General features: G+C 37.6%; 1 protein-coding gene across 1 annotated transcript in view; it reads right to left on the reverse strand.

Annotated features, from left to right (window-relative positions):
- The window catches only part of thsd7ab (thrombospondin, type I, domain containing 7Ab), a 177,804-nt gene that overhangs the window by 18,364 nt on the left and 136,479 nt on the right, over window positions 1-22,961 (reverse strand). The window contains exons 14-18 of the mRNA XM_067447927.1: window positions 22,061-22,324; window positions 15,001-15,185; window positions 12,037-12,170; window positions 11,801-11,954; window positions 7,909-8,050 (exon numbers count right to left, since the gene is read on the reverse strand). Coding sequence (XP_067304028.1) covers window positions 7,909-8,050; window positions 11,801-11,954; window positions 12,037-12,170; window positions 15,001-15,185; window positions 22,061-22,324 — 879 coding nt within the window. The remainder of the gene's footprint in view (window positions 1-7,908; window positions 8,051-11,800; window positions 11,955-12,036; window positions 12,171-15,000; window positions 15,186-22,060; window positions 22,325-22,961) is intronic.

A 22,961-nucleotide genomic window follows, 5' to 3' on the forward strand; every position in this document is an offset into this window, starting at 1 on the left:
TTATGGGTGAAGCCCAGACTAGGACTCAAAAACTGAAGGCAGCCACAGCTCAGGACAAAATGTTAAAGTCAACAAGAAATGGCATTCACAACCAATTTTACCGCAGTACTATAAGGCACTTCAGAGAAAAACTGGATGCTCTATGAGGAAAAAATAAAGGGATTATCCATTGTGTATTTAATGGATCATCAATGTCACAATGACTTTAAAAACCATATGACAAACCAAAATGACTCAAAGGTAAACCTGGTGAAGTGTTTATTTTTATGAAGGGCTTAGCAGAAGGGATATGTTGGGAATAGGGCTGAATGATTAAGCAAAATAAACAAACTCCCTTAGTGAGATTAACGTAACAAAAGGCTGTGATTCAAAGAAATAAATACATGCACTGCGTGTTTCAGAGTGAAGTGTGGCACTGTGTTTTTAAACGTGAGCAGCTCAATTCCCAATAAATGCTGATCCACACTAGGGCTTGCATAGATTAGTCGAGTAGTCGAGAGATTGACTGCTTCAACCTCTAGTCAGCGCTGTCAGAAACAATTGACTACTCGAGCGTGCATTAACCATAAATTAATTCAAAATTGCGACCGTCACCAACAGATGCCACACATCAGATGTTACAAAGTAATTCACCAAGGATGACAAAAATATTGTAATTTCCCAACTCAGCAGGACTATTTTTTTTAAAAATCAGACCGATCGACTCCATGCCACGCCACATTTCTGCATTAATTCAGGCAAAAGGAGCCCCAACTAAGTATTGAGTGCTGTACATGCTCATACTTTTCAGTTGGCCAACATTTCTAAAACTCCTTTCTATGTATTGGTCTTAAGTAATATACTTAAGATACTTGAGATACTGAATTTGGGATATTCCTTAGTTGTCATTTATAATCATCAAAATGAAAAGAAATAAACATTTGAAATATATCAGTCTGTGTGTAGTCAATGAATATAATATACAAGTTCCACTTTTTGAATGGAATTAGTGAAATAAATCAAACTTTTTGATGATATTCTAATTATATGACCAGCACCTGTACATCTCTACATCAATGGGACCTTCACACATGCAGCTATGTGTAAATGTTAGAACACACTATTGAATTGCATGGTTTTCTTTATCAGGACAAAATAAAAATAAAAATCATCTGGTCCTTGGCAGGTCTTAATTTGGAAAATAAAACCTCAGTTGAACAACAACACATGACATATCACACTGTGTCATTATTTATTCAGTAAAAATAAAGGCAAAATGGAAAAGCCATGAGTGACAAAGTTAGGACACCCTTACTGATAACAGGAATTAAGAGGTTAAGTCATGGTCAGGCACTGTTAATCAAATGCCTTTGATTAATTGATCACCAGCAAGTGTGATCACCTCTATAAAAGCTGAAGTTCTGGCAGTTTGCTGGTCTGGAGCCTTCAGGTGTGTGCTAACACAATGCCGAAGCGGAAAGACATCAGCAATGATCTTCAACAAGCAATTGTTGCTGCCATCAATCTGCGAAGGGTTACAAGGTTATTTCCAAACAATTTGAAGTCCATCATTCTACAGTGAGGAGGATTATTCACAAGTGGAAGACATTCAAAACAGACACCAATCTTCCCATGAGACCCCAAGATCAGACTGTGGAATGCTTAGAAAAATTGCACACAACCCAATAACTACACCTCACACTCAACAGGCCTCAGTTAACATGTTAAATGTTAAAGTTCATGACAGTATAATTAGATAAAGATGGGTAAAGTATGGCATTTTTGGAAGGGTTGCCAGGAGAAAGCATTTCTCTCTCTTAAAAAAAAAGAAAAGAAAAAAAAGCACTACTTAGGTTTGCAAAGTTGCATCTGAACAAACCACAAAACTTCTAGAAAAATGTTCTTTGGACAGACGAGACCGAAGTGGAGACGTTTGGCCATAATGCACTGTGTCGCGTTTGGCTAAAACTAAACACAGCATATCAGCACAAACACCTTATACAAAAAGCATGCTAGCACAAGCATGCTGCTGGAGGGGTGATGATTTTTGGCTTGTTTTGAAGCCACAGGACCTGGGCACCTCACATTCTTCGAGTGGACCATGAACTCCTCTGTATACCAAAGTATTCTAGAGTCAAATGTGAGATCATGTGAGACCAAATGTGAGAAAACGATCCGAAGATCACCAGCAAATCTACAAACGAATGGCTGAAAAAAGAGAAAAGAATGAAGGTGGCCCAGTCGAAGAGCTGTGCATAAACAAATGCCCACACACCTCAACAAACTGAAGCAATGTTGTAAAGAAAGGACCCAAATTCCTCCAGAAGGATGTGAGACTGATAACTCGTGCAGAAAATCATTACTTCCAAGTTATTGCTGCTAAAAGTGGATCTATAGGCAACTGAATGATAGGGTGTGCTTACTTTATCACCCATGGCTTTTCCATCTTGACTATATTTTTGCTAAAATGATAGTGTAATATATCATGTGTTGTTTCATCTGAGGTTTTATTTTCCAAATTTTAAGACCTGCCAAGCACTAGATGATTTTTCTATTATGTCCTGATACAGAAAACCATGGAATTCAATAGGGTGTTCAACATTTTCACATGACTGTATGCAAGTCACCCATATGGTTTGCACTGAAGCATTTCCATACCATGACAGATGTTTGGTTTTGCACCCGTTACTGATGAAAGTCTGGATGGTCCAAAAAATAAGCTGAAACGTGGTCTTGTCTGTAGGGGTTTCTCGCGATGCAGATGAGGACGATACGGTATCGTTCAGTAATAGACCATAACCAATTATAATGTACTTATTATTTCCTGACGTCATTTATCATGTACGTGCTTTGTCCCGGTAGCATAGCCTACAGTGGCAGACGGAGGCAAGACGCAAGTGAGGGTAATTAAAATTGTTCCAACTATGTTAAAAGCTGATATCTTGGGCACATTTCAGCTTTGATGAACAACCCAGTAAACACTACCTGGAGAAAAAACACGCTGTGTGTAAATCAAAGCTGATTTATCGAAACGATATCATTTACACTTGGGTACACACATTTATCTCCGCAAAAAATCTTTAATTCCCGCACTATAACAACCTTGAGCTGAATGCGCTCAAAACAGTGGAGATGATAGTGGACTTAAGGAGGAACAGCCCAGCACTCCCCTCACTCACCATCATGAACAGCACTGTGGACGCAGTGGAGTCATTCAGGTTCCTGGGAACTACCATCTCTCAGGACCTGAAGTGGGACAATCACATTGACTCCAATGTGAAAAAGGCTCAGCAGAGACTGTACTTCCTTCGTCAGCTGAGGAAGTTCAACCTGCCACAGGACCTGCTGATTCAGTTCTACTCAGCTGTCATTGAGTCGGTTATATGCACCTCCATCACTGTCTGGTTTGGTTCAGCTACCAAATCAGACATCAGGAGACTGCAACGTACCATCCGGACTGCAGAGAGGATTATTGGTGCCCACCTGCCATCCCTCCAGCACCTGTTCTCTTCCAGAGTGAGGAAGAGAGCGGGTAAAATCATCACAGACTCCACTCACCCCGGACACCTCTTGTTTGAACTGTTACCATCAGGACGGCGACTCTGATCACTGGCCACTAGAACATCTAGGCATAGGAACAGTTTCTTCCCACAGGCCATTTCCTTCTTGAACAGTTTACCCCGCCCCAAGGCAAATGCCTGTAAGTGCAATTATTCCCACTTTTTAGCGCAATATCTCCTAAACTCAGGTGATTTCTTATATTATTTATATTTATTCTTACCACCCAAATACTGTAAATGCTCATAATCTGTCTTCTGACTAACATAACCGTGACCTTATACTGTTCATATTTTTCTTCATATTTTTAATTACTGTGTTGTATTTGTATTGTTTATGTGCACTGGAAGCTTCAGCACCAAAAAAAATTCCTTGTGTGTGAAAGCACACTTGGCAATAAAGCTCTTTTAGATCTTCTGATCTGATCTTCTATATGCAGATTTAATGGGGTTCACGTCACCGAGAAAAACAACCGATATGTGCTGCATTTTATTGATCATAAGATCATTTCAAAATCAAAGACTGCAGTATGAGTGAGCGAGGACACAGCACTGGTGAGATCATTCAGTTTCTTTACTTTTAATGGACGATTGATTGTTGAGCACTTACAACTTTACATTCGGTTTAATTTACAATAGTAAGTAAGTGCCATGGCTTAATGAAGAGATAATGAAGTGCTGCAGTAGCGCTGTCATATCTGGCTATAACATGACATAGCCTATAACACGCTCTCATACGTTTATTTTTTAGCATTGTTGGGAGGAGTAAAATTTGCATATGTGGTTTCAACAGCCAGCTGCATGTAGACTTTAGTTTTGACTGTAACTGTGCGTTCACATCGCCGGTGTCATGACAAATCCTGTCCCCTGTGAAATCGAGTCCGCAAGGACCCCCAGAGCGATTCTGTTGGCTGAAAGAAATTTTAATAGGTAATCTGTTCAGAGCCTGATTACAATTCTTACACAATCGCGTTTTGATTTTTGCTGTTTAAATTGTGTTAAAATAGTCTTTAATGTCTTACAAAGCATATGTTTCATACATTAGTAGTATATAACTGAAGCTATAAGTGCTTATATAAGTATATAAGATGCATATCTCGTATATAATCTATTTATTTTGTGCACCTGTTCTGTATATTGCTGGGTTTTTTTTAAAATTCTTTATTATTTACATTATAGGTAAATTACTATGTCATGAGTTTGTATTGGTACTTAGTTTATCAGTCAAAATAATTCAGAACATGTTTTTGCTTCCATTATAGCAATCAATTACATATTTAAAATAAATGTTTTGCGTTTGTGTGTACCTAGTATGGCAATGAATTCATAGTTTATTTTTAAACAATTGCTTGTCCAGAACCATGTATAACAGCTTTTGATCAGGCATTTAAAACCGCTACCAGCGGACACGATTTCACAGGGGGACAGGATTTGTCATGACACCGGCAGCGAGAGGCCTAGCCTGGAAGTCGAAGTTGAAATCAGCTCAACTTCATGGTAATGAGCTATGACACGGTTCAGCGGCAACCAATTGGAATGTAGAAGTGCTCCGCTTGAGAGAAATTCAGAGAACGCAGGCTTGTAAACTTTGGTTATGACCACATTAGCTCCCAAGCAAAATTTATGAGAAGTTGATCATTGCTGTCTGTGCAGGTTTCCCTATCATTTAAGACGTGATCATTCAAAGTGATGTGTAATTTGTCAAGAAGGCACGCAACACTATTTTATAGGCGGCAAAATGCTCGTTTTTCAGCGGGAATGCAATTAATTCTTACTTTCACATTTAAACGAGTTCATGAGGTTAACTTATACCCTTTTGTGGTCAGTCTGCCCATCAACATGCTTGTTTGCTTTGCGGCCCCTTTAAACACAGTTTTAAAAAAGACCAAGCATTTGATCTACGTCAGAGCGGCAGCTTCCTACAGCGTCGTTGGCAGGGCGGCCAGAGGGAATTTTGACGCTCTCGCCAGTGGCGGTGTGAACACACGGTAAGGCGGCATAGACCACCTCTTAAAGGGATAGTTCACCCAAAAATTATAAAAAAAACGCCATAATTCATTCACCCGCAAGTTGTTCCAAAACTATGAATTTATTTCTTCTGCTGAACACAAATTAAGATATTTTGAAGAATGTGGGTAACCAAACAGTTGATGGACCCCATTGACTTTCATAATATGGGGAAAATACTATTGAAGTCAATGTGGCCTATTAGCTGTTTAGTTACTGACATTCTTCAAAATATTGTTTTTTGTGTTCAGCAGAAGAAATAAATTCATACAGGTTTGGAACAACTTGAGGATGAAAAAATGATACCATTTTTGGGTGAACTATCCCTTTAAAGTGGATTTTAGTATTTACTTTTGTGTATTTATTCTAAAAGCTCCAGTTGTCTTCTGTGCCCAGACTTGACTTTAGTTTGATGTTTGATACATTTAAGAAGCGTGTTTTCTTTGAGCAGGTGAAATGAAAGGTTCAGCTCATATAACTGACTGACAAAATTGTATACATGAGGATGCAGTGCATCGTCAATGCATCGTGATATATAATTTAAACGAAACGATGGCATGATAATCGTAATGGAACCGAAGTGCGAGAGCAGTGTAGGTTCACACCCTTACTCGTCTGACCACAGCACACTTGTCCACTGTCTTTTAGACCATCAGAGATGAGCTCGGGCCCAGAGAAATCGCCGGCATGTCTGCATTGAACAGATGTATCGCTTTCTACTCGCGTAACAGAGATTCAGGTTGCATTTCTTGATGCAGCGTCAGATTGTGTTAAAGGGGGGGTGAAACACTCAGTTTCAGTCAGTGTCATGTCAATCTTGAGTACCTATAGAGTAGCATTGCATCCTGCATATCTCCGAAAAGTCTTTATTTTTTTTATAATTATATAAGAAAGATGCGCTGTTCCGAGTCTTTCCGAAAAAAGCCGAGCGGGTGGGGGCGTGTCATGTGAGCGGAGCTAAATAATGACGTGTGCAGCAGCGCGCTGCAGTGAGGAAAGTGAGTCGCTCTGTGAGGAAAGTGATTCGCTCTGTGAGGAAAGTGATTCGCTCATTGAGGAAAGTGATTCGCCCGCCGCGTGAGGAAAGTGAGTCGCTCTGTGAGGAAAGTGATTCGCTCAGTGAGGAAAGTGATTCGCCCGCCGCGTGAGGAAAGTGAGTCGCTCTGTGAGGAAAGTGATTCGCTCTGTGAGGAAAGTGATTCGCTCAGTGAGGAAAGTGATTCGCCCGCCGCGTGAGGAAAGTGAGTCGCTCTGTGAGGAAAGTGATTCGCTCAGTGAGGAAAGTGATTCGCCTGCCGCGTGAGGAAAGTGAGTCGCTCTGTGAGGAAAGTGATTCGCCCGTCGCGTGAGGAAAGTGCTAATACAGATCGACCGCCGGCCTATCAGTGGGTAAGTCAGTAGCTACTGGTTATATCACCTGTTTAGCATCCTACAAGCCAGCGCTTTGATGGGCGTAGCCTGTTGCTTTCGCTCTCTCCGTCGCTCTCTCTCACGCGCTTCCGGTAGAATTGTCCGTAAGGCCCATACAAGGAAATTCCGCCCCCACTAACGTCAATGGGGACGCATGATCTCAAAAAACTTGCCGAAACTTATGACTAACCGGAAGTAGTATTTTTGACAAAGAAATACTCCCATCAAACGTCCACCTTAACTTTTGAAACTTTGTCTATGTTTAGTATGGGATTCCAAGTCTTTAACAGTGTAAAAGATCAGTATGCATGAAACAGCATTTCACCCCCCCTTTAAGTGGCAACAGTTTTCTAAAGTACTCCCGAGCCCATGTGGCTATATTTAACAGAGTAGCATGATGGTTTATCATGCAATGCAATCTGAGGGCTAAAATGTGACACACACAGTCTCCTTCCTTGCCCTACATGTACTGAGATTTCTCTGGATCCTCTGAATCTTTTCACAATACTACATATTTTATGGTAGAGGGTGAAAGACCTTAATACCTTGCAATCTTGCATTGAGAAATGTGATATTTGAATTGTTTAACAATACTTTCATGAAATATGTCACAAATTGGTGAGTCATGACCAATCTTTGCTTGCAAAGACCACCTGCTAATTAAGGACTGTTTCAAAAGAGTTTAAGTTGGATATTCTAGTCTTTTCAATTTTATTTTGCCTCTGTCTTGCAGCCATCAAAATCAAATACACTTAATTAGCCAGTGAAAACATTGGAAATGTTCCAACTTTTCTGGATTTGGTGTTGTAAATTAAAACGATTAAACATTTCTTATATTTTAAACCCATACTGATACAAAAATCCCACAATATTTATCAGAAAAATTACATTTAGTATTCATGCAGCCCTAGTTGGGAAAGCTGTTTGGAAACTCTTTGCAATTGTGTACACTCACCGGTGATGTTGTAGCTGTAGTGAAAGCAGTTGCGGTTCAGGAGGCAGGGCTCGGTCTGCATGCTAACCGGACAGTCCTCTGCTTCTTTAGGCAGACGCAGGGCAAACGCCGTCCTCTCCCGATCTCCTCTTCCAGAACACGGCTTTAAGTGGTCGGTAAAACAGGGTTGTCTTTTACACACTGCAGTTCATTCATTTTAGCGAGCTCATAATTCGCTCATATTTCTCCTCAAGCTGTTCATTTACTGTCTAACAAGTGCATCTTAATGACCTGCTTTGATTTTTTTTATGCCTCAGTGTCTGTTGGCTCTCACTGAGGTCATTTAATCTGAGGATAAAATATGTCCCTGTTGGCATAACCCAAAAATGGTATTGCACAGATGTTTCTGATGAGATTTAAGCGATGTTATGTTTCATCATGGCATGAACTTAGACTCAGATGCTTATGATATTTAAAATGGACACAAATGATTAATAATATATAGATTTATAAATTCAATTATTAAAATCATTTGAAATTTAAATTTTATATATACAGTACCAGTCAAAAGTTTTTTAACATTACTATTTTTTAATGTTTTTAAAAGAAGACTTAAGCTCATCAAGCCTGCATTTATTCGAACAGACATAAAGAAAAACATAATATTGCGAAATATTATTACAATAATATGAATATGAATATACTTTAAAATGTTATTTATTTTTGTGATGTAAAGCTGAATTTTCATCAGCCATTATTTCAGTCTTTCATGATCCTTCAGAAATCATTCTAATATGATGATTTATTATCAATGTTGGAAACAGTTGTGCTGCTTAATATTTTTTTTATATCCTGTGATATATGTATATATATATATATATATATATATATATATATATATATATATATATATATATATATATATATATATATATATATATATATATTTTTTTTTTTTTCTTTCTTTTTTTTCTTTGATGAATAAAAAAAAAAAAAAGAACAGCATTTATTTAAAATAGAAATCTTTTGTAACAGTTTACACTGGGTCAGTTTTTCTTCTTAAAAAAAAAGAAAAAAAGAAAATAAATTAATACTTTTATTTAGCAAGAATGTGTTAAAGAATGTGATAGTGAAGATTTATATTGTTAGAAAATATTTCTTTTTTGAAATAGAAAACTATTATTTTAAATTGTAATAATACTTCACAATATCACACATACTATATTGTTGATCTATATTGTTGTTCATTTATTGAAACAAATAAATGCAAACTTTATGAGCAAAAGAGATTTATTTCAAAAACATAAAAAATAGTAATGTTCCCAGACTTTTGACTGGTGCGCGCATGCGTACACACAAACACACACCAGGCATAACATTATGACAGCTAACATGATCGCGGCACTAGAATATATTAGGTAGTGAGTGAACATTTTGTCCTCAAATTTTATGTGCTAGAAGCAGGAAAACTGGGCAAGCTTAAGGATGTGAGTGAGCCACAGGGTCATGGGTGGCCAAGGCTCATTGATGCACTTTGGGGACTGAAGGCTGGCCCGTGTGGTCCAATCAAACAGACAAGCTACTGTAACTATAATTGCTCAAGAAGTTAATGCTGGTTCTGATAGAAAGGTGTCAGAATACAGAGCATCACAGTTTGTTGCATATGGGGCTGCATAGCCCGAAACCAGTCAGGGTGCCCATGCTGACCCCTGTCCACCGCCGAAAGCACCAACAGCGGGCACTTGAGCATCAGAACTGGACCATGGAGCAATGGAAGAAGGTGGCCTGGTCTGATAAATCATTGTTTTTCTTTTGCATCAGGTGGATGCACTTACCTGGGGAATGCAAGGCACCAGAATACACTATGGGAAGAAGACTTTTTTCTAAAGGCCATATTGACTATAATGTTATAATAATATAATATTAAAATGTTAATGTTGAAAAATGTGGGATGCACTAGGCTACCTGTTTCAGCCGCATATATAACCATTGAAAATGAATGCATTTTAGTACAATGTAAAATATACCATATGTGTACTGCTGAGCATTAACGTGTTTCCTGAAGCGGAAGACATGATGACTAGTTGCCTATAAGTAGTGTTATCAATAACCTTTATTGAAATGTAAATGTAGGCTACATGTGTGATCAGTGTTGCCAGATTGGGTCGACCATTTAGAGCCCTACATTTCCGCCCGAACCAGACTTTTTTTTACACCTCTAGGGCCAGGCTTCGGGCCAATTTTCACCTCATACTCACTGTCGGCCGCTGACTGCTTGGTTTGTTACTTTAAAATAAAATAAAAACTTTAATTTAACAAACAAAAAAGTTAACTTAATAAAGAAACTAAACGAAATATAACTACTTGGACATTAAAAACAAAGCTGAACTATTTTAATATCTGCAGCAGTTTGTCATAAGGAGGATTCAAAAAAGAAGCTAAACACTGGCTCCAGTCGCACTCGGGCCTTGCTAGGGCCTAGAATTGAGGCCTGTGCAGGGCTCAAAGCTCACCAAAACCCGCCCCCCGCCAAAACTGCCAAAATAATGTGATGATATTTTATTGAATAAGCCACTTTAAGTGCAAACAACGCCCAATATAAGAGATCAGAAAAAGCACATAATTAACAGGCATTTCACACATTAATAACACACCACTGCCAAAATGCGTCACGTTAATTCATTGATACTCCCAAAAAAAAACAACAACAATGCGCTTAGCTTTGCTCTGACAAAACTACAGTACACTTGTGAAGTTCATAGAACACGCACTTAGCCCAGTCAAAACAGATTCATCATTGATTTAAACCTTTTTCAGCAGCTGTTGGGGTTGCTGGTTGGAGATGTCCTGAGTGTGTATATTATGATGGACTCTGGAGTCTTCGAGTCACAGGTGTAATGCACGTTTGAGAGTTGGTTCACAGACCCACTCCTTACTGTAGAAACGGCTTGTATATATATACTGTATGTATGCCACTTTAGCATAATGATCACTTGATTATACAGCTACGACGAGTTATCGCGCTAAAAACCTGGCTGTCATGAATGACCACGTCTGCCTGCTGATCGCTGATTGACTGAAAGTGCGTGCTCGTCCGCTGGAACCCGCCCAATCTGGCAACACCGTGTGTGATTTGTGCTTTGAATCATGCGCAAGCTCGATGGATTGCGTAGTAACCAATAGGGTGTTGTAATGGTATATGTTTACACTTCTCATCCAACCACAATCAAATTCACACTATCAGGATGACGAGATTTATCTGCATTTTTTTTTTTAAACAAGATGAATTGAAAGAGGAGTAACGATGCTGTTTTTAAAAAGTAAGGAGTAGAAAGTACAGATAATTGCGTGAAATTGTAGAAGTAGAAGTAAAAAGTAGGCTAAAAAATAATTACTCCAGTAAAGTATAGATACCCAAAATTTCTACTTAAGTAAGGTAACGAAGTATTTGTACTTCGTTACTTGACACCTCTGCCTGCCACAAAGGCAAAAATGGTTCAAGAATCGTTGTGGAGCACAATGAGTTTGAGGTGTTGACTTGGCCTCCAAATTCCCCAGATCTCAATCCACTTGAGCATCTGTGGGATGTGCTAAACAAACAAGTCCGATTCTTGTAGGCCCACATTGCTAACATCTTGGTGCCAGATACCACAGCACTCCTTCAGGGGTCTAGTGGAGTCCATGCCTCGACGGGTCAGAGCTGTTTTGGCAGCAAAAGGAGGACCAACAATATTTGGAAGGTGGTCATAATGTTATGCCTGATCAGTGTGTATATATTAGATGAAAAACTTAAAAAACGAACTTGAACTAACTGAAACAAACAGGTTTAGGTTGAAGAACTGAGATTTTACAGCGATCAAATCAGTGGCTTTATGTAATCCTGTGGTTTAAATTGATTAGTGATAATCCTGACCAGGTCACACGGGGTCCAGGCACTCCAGTCGGACAGCACACAATCCTCCGGGCAGGGCAGTCGGCTCTCCCTTGTGCCCTGTGGCATCTCCTCTGGATCACACAGATAGTCTTCCACCGCGTCAGTGGGACCGTCCACTGTGTTCAACAAACACCTGCAAGACCACAAAAGAGGACGATGTCAGGGTATTGTGGATGGAGTAACGGTACAATAAACATGAGGAAAAGGCATCTCACCTGACTCTTCTTGTCTGCACGCCCTCGCCACAGTTCTCCTTCAGATCTACGTTACTTACTTTCCACACGCTCCAGGGTTCAGCTACCCAAATATACTGACTGCAGTCACTGACGCACGGGACCACCTCATAAACCTGAAACGTGAGCCCACCGACCACTCATAACAGCATCAATACTACTAAACTAATCATGCACATCCAACTTTTCTAATGGAGGTAGAATTTTAACACCAGGATTTTTTCATAAAAAGGAGTAAAAAAGTGTTAAAAAAAATTGATCAGTGCAATGTCAAACTAAATATTATCTGAGCTGTTTTATTTTCTATTCTATATACGGTAAATGCATTGAAATTAATATGAATAATTGCAAAGCCTGTAAGCAGTTTAAAGCCCTGATTTTTGTGATTTATTTTGTTTTCTATAAAGAAAAAATACAATAAAAGGAATAAAAATAAATTAATTAATAAATTAATGAATAAAAATAAAATAAAACAAAACACCAGACTAATAATTCAACAAATTGCAATAAATAAATATTTAAAAAAATAAAAAAATAAACACACACACACACACAAACTAGTGCTTAATCGGGATGAATTGCATTCAAAATAAAAGTTTGTGTTTACAAAATAAATGTTTGTGTACTGTGTATAATTGTTATGTAGTATATACTCTTAAAAATATACATGCATAAATACACACATGCATGTATATATTTAAGATTTTTTTATATTTATATCTCAAATATTTATAATATAAATTATATATAAACATGAAATAAATGAAAATATTTCTTAAATATATATATATACATGTATGTGACAATTATACACAGTACACACACATATATATTATGTAAACACAAACTTTTATTTTGGATGTGATCATTTGACAGCCCTAAAATACACATTAAATAAATTAAAATCTAAATTAAATACATCAAATAAATATATTTTAATAAATAAATACCATACATACATAAATAAATAAATAACCCACCAGAAATGTAATACATCAGAATATTAATTTGAGAATAATAACATTCAGAATAATAACATTAATTTGAGTGTGCTAGATATATCTCTAAGCTGGGACCATCTGTAATGTTATAGCAATAGCAATAGCACACCAAAGTGAACTCTATAAATAAAAAAACACAACAACATAAAATCCATAATAGACATTTAAAATCAACTCTGGAAAGTGAAGTCTAAAAAATGAAATTTCAATTAAGAGAAGAAAGTGTTATTACCTGTGCCTGTGGCCGAGCAGCATTATTGGACAGTTAGAGAAAAATGTCATTAGAACATCTGCGTCTAGAGACCAAAGCACCATAAAACATCATGTTCAGTTAAGAATGGTCCTTATCAATCATTCTTTTTTAGAAACAGCATTGTTTAAACTCAACATAAAATACAATTTGCAAGGCCAGAAATATCTATTAAGAAAATCAATAGGTTAAAATTTGAGTTCACATTGACAAAGTACATGTAATTTCTGCCTCTGCACGTTTAAATTTGTCAAAATGTAAAATGACATGACCTTTTACCAGCCTGATAATCTGTTATTAATAAAAGGAGAGTGTTTATTCCAAATAAATTTAACAAAATCCAAGAATTATATAAATATAATTTGTCTGGAGCAAAGATTTCAAAAACACTTTGATGTGGTGTGATCTTTTTCAAGCAAATCTCAGTAAAATAAAATTAGCTGAAAAGCAAGTATTTCTGAATAATTTGAGATTTACATATGAGCCTATTTTTGGATCTTAAGCATGTGATTTTTACTGTATAATGGAGCCAAACATTTAAGAAGTTGAAGGAAACTTTTGAACTCCAAAGCTTAGTGAACTACCTCTGAAGGCCACCAAGGTGCGCTCCTAAGCCTTAAGGAATGACTAATCAGCATTCCTGTCTGCTGAGATACCTTCTTTTGGACAAATTGTAAGACAGCACTGTATGTGTGATTTTACAATCCCAAAATGCATTGCAAAACATGCTCTATCCAAGCAACATGGGTGATGAGTCGGGATAAATGATTTTAAAGGGACAGTTCAACCAAAAAATGAAAATGTTGTGACCATTTACTCTCCCTTAAGCTGAATGTTGGTAACCAGACAGTTGACAGCACCCACTGACTTCCATAGTAGGGAAAAATATTATGGAAATCAATGGGTGTTGTGGATTGTCTGGTTACCAACACTATTTAAATCATCTTCTTTTGTGTTCAACAGAGGATTCATACAAGTTTGGAACAACATAAGTTTTTGGTGAACTATATAATAAAGCTTTATTTCAGCAAACCTTTCTTTCCTATTTAATACTTGACACTTCTGTAGTTACATTGTGTACTAAGACCGACGGAAAATGCAAAGTTGTGATTTTTCTAGACTGATATGGCTAGGAAATATACTCAGGTGCAGCGCAGCATCTGAAAATATTACGCAGCATCTGAAAATAGTCCCCAGCACGCTCCCTGTGCAATCAGGTTGTCACATTGGTTAGGTTGACAGAAGTTAGCCTATTTCCAGGTGCTGCGTAATATCATTGCGCTGCTGCATCCATGGTATGGCAGCAGTTTCTTGATTATTACGCAGGATTGAGAGTATAGTTCCTAGCCATATTGGCCAAGAAAATCACAACATTCGTCGGTCTTAGTTCACGATGTAACTACAAAAGTGTACATCAAGTATTAAATAGGAAAAATATCAAAAGTAATTTTTAAGTGCGATGCTAATGGTCTAATCAGAATCAATGATCTATGCTAAGCTATGCTAAAAGTGCTACCGCCAGACCCGGAGATCGGCTGAATGGATTTGAAAACAGTCAAACACAACTGTTTAACTCTAGAGAAGTTGGAAAATTTGCCTCTTTTTTAAAAAAGTGGAGTGTTCCTTTAATGAAATAATTTCCATTTTTTGGGTGAACTAACCCTTTAACATTTAACAATTATAATTCTGGGTGACGTTTACCTGGTTTAGGTGGTCCAGTTTTGGGCAGGGTCTTCCTCCATTGTAAGGCTTTTCTCTGAGCCATTTTGAGCGAACTTTGACCCCACTGCCACAGGATTTGCTACAGCGCGACCAGTTGGACCATTCACTGAGTTTACAATCAGAAGGGCAAGGGACGATGCAGGCCTCCTCTATATACCCTGAAAGAAAAAAAAAAAATAACAGCATGCATGGTCACAATTTACAGTATATCAAAAAATGCACATAAAAACAATTTACATGTTATTCAGATGGTCTCTTCCAGTTTTTCTTCCAAACTAATGATGACTATAAATAACCATCCAGAATGCATACAAAACAAACTACCATCAGATGCTGGTTTTAACTGGATTTTCCTTCAGGGTAATAACAAATTTAACAGACTTGCTGATTAAACATGCCGTTTTGAAGTGGTTTAAATCTTGATTAAAAATGAAAAGCAAGTGTGTACCTTGCATATAAAATTATGAGGTGCATAAAAATTGTAAAAGCAATTGGTATAACTAGTCATGTTTTGAGATGCAGTGCTTTTGTGGAGAGTTGGCTGCAGGGTCAGGGAATGTAATATGCTTTAGCAGCTAATGCTGAATTTTATTAGTGCTGTTTGCTCAAGCCGTGTATACTGCCTACTCATATGGCTCAAGAGGATCAGCTTTTTCCAAGTGCATACTGCAGGCCCAACATACACACACACATTATGTTATCCCTGAACACCATATCCTTCACAGCAGCCTTTCAAGAGGAGCCAACACTTGGCTAAGAACAAGCCAAATGCAGAAATTGCTGCTTCAAAAATACTGCAGTAAATAATACATTATAAAATGGATGGTTCTGAAAGTTGATTGGTCAGTACAGCGTTCCAGTTATTCACAAACACACGATTAAAACAGCTATGATGTCAAACACATGTTCACCATATCACTGCACAACACACACTGAGATTATGGACCTCAGCTTACATGACATACTGAATCTTTGGGCAGTTGTGGCCTACTGGCAAAAGAATCTGACTTGTAACACAAGTTTGAGTCTCAGTACCTGCAGGGAAATGTAGGTGGGGGAGTGAATGAATAGCGCTCTTTTTCACTCTTGTTACCCACAAGTGAGGTACCCTTGATGAAGGTTCCTAACGCCCAATTGCTAATAATAAAAAAAGGCTTCTCTTTATGTTTTGTGTCCAATACTCACTGCTGTGTTTGTGCACCTGGAAGGGTGATGCAGAGCACAAATTCTGTCTGTCTGACTGACTGACTCACTCGAGACCTTCATGAAATGGTGTTGGATGCAGTGGTGTAAGGCATGCCACCACTAGACTCTAGAGCAGTGGAGACGTGTTCTCTGGAGTGACGAATCACGCTGCTCGCAATCCGATGGACTCTGGGTTTGCCGGTGCCAGGAGAATGGTACTAGCCCGACTGCATTGTGGTTAATGTAAAGTTTGGTGGAGGCAGGGTTATGGTATGGGGTTGTTTTTCAGGGGTTAGACTTGGTTCCTTAATTCCAGTGAAAGGAACTCTTAATGCTTAATACAGGAACTCCTAATGCTTCAGCATACCAAAACATTTTAGACAATTTCATGCTCCCAACTTTGTGGACAGGGATTGGGATTGCCCCTTCCTGTTCCAACATGACTGCACATCAGTGCACAAAGCTAGGTCCATAAAGACATGGATGAGCGAGTTTGGTGTGGATGAATTTGAGTCCTGACCTCAAAATGATAGAACACCTTTGGGATGAATTAGAGCGGAGACTGCGAGGCCTTCTCATTCAACATCAGTGCCTGACCTCATTAATGCGCTTCTAGAAGAATGGTCAACATTCCCATTAACAAACTCCTAAACCTGAGAGTCTTCCCAGAAGAGTTGAAGCTGTTATAGCTGCAAAGGGTGGGCCAACTCCATATTAAACCCTACAGATTAAGAAATGGATGTCATTATAGTCCCTGTGCATATAAAGGCAGGTGTCCCAAAACTTTTGGTCATATAGTGTACTTGCTTGTTTTGATATGAAAAACTGTAAGTTCAACCTTGTATTTATTTACTAAAGCAACCAACTGGCCAGTTTTATTTGTTGCGTTCCTCGCCAAAAAAATTATTACAAGCATTTGGCACTTGGTGAGTGTTAATTTTGGACTCTGTGTGAAATTGTATGGTGCTAATGACAGAATCAGTATGATGCGTCAGAACAATCTAATGAAGAGACACAATGTTAAAAATGAATTTCACAAAAGAATTCATATTTGAATTCATATTTCATATATGATATTCATCCTGAAATCAACAGATTTTTTTTTGTATATATATATATATTGACAATTCGCTTTATACAATTATAATAGAATAATTTTAATAAATTATAAGAATACAAAATGTATAATAATGTCACCTCTCTACCAGATATTCCAAACTTGTCACATCTTGTGCAACTAACAAGCAGTTCGAACACAAGCCGTGAAACATTCACCTAGCGGGGCTTCTTATTGAAAAATCAAAGCAATTAATCAGAGAGGACTAGGGTGAGTTTCACAGTTTCTTCTCCCTCGTGGATGCCTGCCCGAAAGATTAACCAGGATCTGACATGGCCGTGACGGGCAGGAGGAGAGTCGGTTCCCGAGGGGGGAGATACTGCCGTGACCCGAAATACCCTGCACAGTCACAATGGATCTGTATAAAACAGCTCTCCCATCTCCTCTGCCCCTCAGTGTTAAGACATGTTGGTCCTGTTACAGAGTAAACAGGAGCAGAAAGCAAGCCCCCACTAGCCGCGCGTGCACCGACCACTCGACCCAACATGCAGCGCTCTGTGTCCCTACAGCCGGTTCAGAGGTGGCAGGACGCCACTGGCCTTCACCAAACATGGCACTTGTGTTATTCTTTTGTGCCCGTAGTGACCTCATTCCTTCAAAACAATCCACATCCTGTCCGAGCCCTGACCCTGGGCAACATTAAATGGCAACACACACGATCCAAAGGGTGAGTCATCAAAGAAAAACAAGTTAGTTTCACAGTTTCTTACTCTGAAAGCTTTAAGGAATAGAAAAAAATGGTCTGTTCCTGATCACATGCAATATAGCACACAAGCCATACACAATGGACTAGTTTTTTGGTTACAACATTCAAAGCAAAGAGAGATAATTACTTTAAAAAAATGCTTTTTAAGGACTACGACAAATGGGTGGTAGGGACTACAAGTTTATTCACAGGTTAGTGACATCACAAACCCTAAAATTTACATAAACCATTACCACGGCATGGGGATGAGGCCGTGCTGAGAAGAGGTAGAGTTGTTGTATTACATTTGGGAGTCTGCTCAAGCTGTCGCTTCCGTCTTTTCACATTTATTGAAATACAGCGCGTAACAAGTGAAATACAACATAAGTTAAACTAAACTCAACTAACCATTCAGAAATGTCCTGCTGCATGTTGTCACTTCTTCTTGAGTCTCTCAATCATTGTCCGACTTGGTTTGAGAATATAAGGCTGAATAGTTTTAGACATTTTCAGTGCGTGTCTGTGTGAGGTAATTGGAGCTGCTAACTTGAAGCTCCGCCCTCTTCTAGAAAATAAGTTTTTGCTTACTTTAAAAAAGTGACAATTTAACACACTATAAAAGTGTGGAGTATTTTGAGCTAAAACTTCACATGCACACTTGGGGGAATTTTTTGTATCTTGTAAAAAGAAGCATTATAGGACCCCACTAATACGTTTTAGTCAACTAATCTTTTGAATCCAGGCTGTTAAGGGCAAAGCATGAACATCAGAAATGCACTAGTCTTTGAAGCTTGTAAATACAACATTAAACATTCATGTTAAAAACATGTTAACATTGAATTCCAGATCAGTTTCGGGACCGTTTAAAAGTTTTTAAAAAGATTTTAAAAATAAGCTTTTGAAAGAAGGCTCTAATGCTCAACATTTATTTGATAAAAAATACAGTTAAAACAGTAATGTTGTGAAATATTATAAAAATTTAAAATAACATAGTATAATAGTTTTAATTATATTTTAAAATATAATTTATTCCTGTGATGCAAAGCTAAATTACTCCAGTCTTAAGTGTCACATTATCCTTCAGAAATCATTCTAATATGCTGATTTGCTGTGCAACAAACATTTATAAGTATCCTCAATGCTGAAAATAGTTCTGCTGCTTCATGTTTTGTATTAAGAAACAAATAAAGGTACATATGGTTTATTTGAAATAGAAATAACTGAAACACTACATCTTTAATGTTGCTTTTCACCAATTTAATGAATAGTTTCTCTATAAAAATGTTAATTTCTGTATAAAAAAAAAAAAAAAACACTGAGACCAAACTGTTGACCGCTAGAGTATGTCCAAGCAAAAGTAAATGCTATGCAGTAATGTTGTATCTGTTGCGTTAAATAACAATTTAAAAATAAACATTTATTTTTAGCCCTTTTTTTTAGAGAAGAGATATAAGAGCATTTAATGATGAGTAGCCTAAGGCAGCATGCTAGACAGAGCTTTCAATTAAGAGGAACTTTATTGATTACCCCAGCGAAAGAGAGCGAATGGCTCCGTTCCAAAACATAGTGAGCTGCCTTCTAAGACTGAGATGGAGTGTCACAAATGACCGATTAGGGATGTTCTACATGACGTTTAACTCTAATAAGCATAAAAACACAGCACAAATACATATTGAGTAAAGTAGTCAATTTTTTTTACTGGATTTCATTGTCTTTGTCAGCATGTGTGCGGTATTTCATGAATGACATCACTATATTTAAAATGATTTTTTTTTCCCACTGAGGCTGTTGCTATGCACTGTGGGATTGTGTTTTCCGTGAAGGATATATGCAATGCTGCCTTTGGCGATAACTTAAAATGCAACCTACGTAGCAGCTCACTGGGTTTTGGAACAAAGCTTTTGACAGAGTGAGTAATGAGATTGAAGAAAAAAGATAATGAAAGATGAAGAGGGATTTGCAGATGACATCACGAATCTGAGGAGCTTTAAGAGCCACATGATGATCCATGAAGCCCATGAAGTGGTGAAACTTCCCTGAGAGGGCATTTGTGATGCAGTGATGTTTTCTGGCAATTCATTTGACTTAAATCAGTTGTGGAGTTCAATTCACAAGTCTTTGAACTCCTGGGAAATGAAGCAGAGGAAGTAACTGAATAATACAACATTTGAGCCTTTTGCCAATATTATTTTAAGCTCTTACTTCCTTATCATTTGACAACTCTCATTTCACAGTTTTTAAACATGGGCTGCTGATCAACATCAAATCATCATTATTAGCAGTATTTACTGTTGACGTTTTCCCAGTCAAGCATAACTCTTTAAATATCTCATATAGCATCATGAGTTGCAGCAGGTTTTCTTTACTAGATGATTTCTGTTTAATAGTGACTAAAATTAAGGTCAGACCGTAGGGTCAGAGTTCAAATTAAATCAAGTATAATATTGCATTTCCTAATAAAGGTACCAGTTAACTAGCAAGTGACTGGTTTTATGTAGTCACCAAAGCTTTTGAAGATTTTACACATTTTTACATGTCAACATTTATATAATATGTATATTTACTTTTTATTTCTATATAAAGAGAAAATATATATATAAAATTATAATAGTGAATACATATAAGCATTTCTAATTTTTAATATAGATACAAAATAAAATAATAATAAATAGAAATATATAGATACATAAATATAAAATGTACTTGTTTGATAAACAAAGAATATAAAAATATTTATCAAAATATTAGCAAAGATTATGTACATTATATAGAGATTATTTATATTCCAGTGTTTAATTATGACATTGATGTCATGAAAATCATTTGTGCGTAATATTTTTTTAAAAGGATTCGGTCCTGAATAAGAACCCGTTCTCAATTCCCAACCCCACGTGGGCCGTGTGCTATAAAAGCGAGAGTATCTGTCAGTGGTTAATGTCATCTCTGATTAGGCCCAGTCCCACGGCCAGCATGCAGTCTTTAACGAGGGCCGAGATTTATACCTACACCTGATCAGCAGGGCGAAACAGCCATTCGGGCAGAGGGCAAAGTCAACCGAGCAGCGCCTGGCGCTCTTACCAGCCTGCTCGTCATCTAAATAACAAGATTAAGTGAGCAATGCACCAAACGCTTCACTAACAGAGAGAGGAGATCAGATGAAGACAGAGACGAGAGGTCACTAGAGAGAGGAAGTTGCAGGCAATGACAAATTAATAGGGATGACACAGCACATGATCAAATGTAGATGTGAAATCACCTGCCCCTAAACATTGTATAAAATAAATGCCCTGTTTCTGTCTAAGTGGGCTGTTACTAGCCAAAATAAGACACAAAGATTTGACTAACAAATTGAGTAAATTATCTGCTGTAAGTGTGACTGAAATTTAGAATGATTTCATGTTTGATGCATGATGAGACATGTTTTTTTTAAATCATAATTTATTGTATACAACTTTTTTTACACAATAATTATGCTTTAAGATATAAAAGCATGACTTTTAAGAATTAATTTTTTATTATTTTCTATGGCCATGCAAACCTTTTTTATTCAATTTAAATAAATACATTTATGTTGATCATTATGCACCATTATCTTAAATAAAAATAAAATAAAACTATTGCTAAAAAGTAATTACAATGCTAAAATGCTATATTACGACTGGTAAAAAATGTAAATAAATAAAATAAAATAAATTAATAAAATAATTTTGCCATTTTTTTGAAAACCAATGTTTATACCCACAGTAATCATGCTTTAAACTAGAATAAACATTTACATTTTAAACAAGACATTTTAAATATCAAATTCAAAAATATCAAAAATTGTAAAATTCCAAAATCTGAGGGGGGGACCGTGCCTAGTCTGCAAGGACTTAAGAGTCATTTCTTCACAGGAAGGGAGTTTTTAACATGGCTTGACTAATGAACATAAATTAGTTTAGCGTAGTCTAGGAAGGCTACTTAGCAATGACGGCTAACTATAATTACGTCCTAATGCTCGTAATGACGTCAACTCTATGGTGAGACTTACATGATGAACTTCTTACCATGACTGTTGCAGCGTGAAGTCTCCACGAGCCTGTTATCCTGGTCGTAACACACCATGGCCTGGAAGCGGTAGCCCTGCCCACACTCCTTAATGTCTCCCTGTACCTTCATGCCCAGAGTGCTTTCCACACGGCCCTCGGGCAAGATGCAGTCAGACCAGTTGCCCACTGGCTGAGCGTTGTATTTGTCACAGGGGCAGTACTGGGTCTCGCTCAGCGGGTACATCTGGCTGTTCTTACACTTATCCTTCTTCTTGCTTTTTCCTGTAATCAAAGGAAGCAAGTGTTGATTACGGCAATAATTAAGCTCACAAATGAATGAGTCATGAGCACTGAGGTCAACTCTAAACCTCCTGCCAGACTCGTTGTGTCTTAGAGTTATACGGGATTTTTGGACATAATATGAAGCAAAAGCATGTTGTGCTGGTAATAGATAACAACTGGGGGATTTATCTAATATTCATGATACAGTTTTTATTTCATCAGTCATTAATTTTTTTTCATATAAGAAATACATTTTAAATAATCAAAGTACATAGACATTATTATAATATACACTGATCAGGCATAACATTATGACGTAATATTGCGTTGGTCCCATTTTTCTGCCAGAACAGCCTGACCCATCGAGGCATGGACTCCTGGCACCAAGATGTTAGCAGAAGATCCTTTAAGTCCTGTAAGTTGTGAGGTGGGCCTCTATGGATCGGGCTTGTTTGTTCATCCCACAGATGCTCGATTGGACTGAGATCTGGGGAATTTGGAGGCCAAGTCAACACCTCAAACTCGTTGTTGTGCTCCTCAAACCATTCCTGAACCATTTTTGCCTTTGTGGCAGGAGCATTATCCTGCTGAAAGAGGTCACAGCCAGCAGTTTCCATGTAAGGGTGTACATGGTCTG

Source organism: Pseudorasbora parva, chromosome 7, assembly GCF_024679245.1.
Source record: "Pseudorasbora parva isolate DD20220531a chromosome 7, ASM2467924v1, whole genome shotgun sequence".
NCBI classification, from domain to species: domain Eukaryota; kingdom Metazoa; phylum Chordata; class Actinopteri; order Cypriniformes; family Gobionidae; genus Pseudorasbora; species Pseudorasbora parva.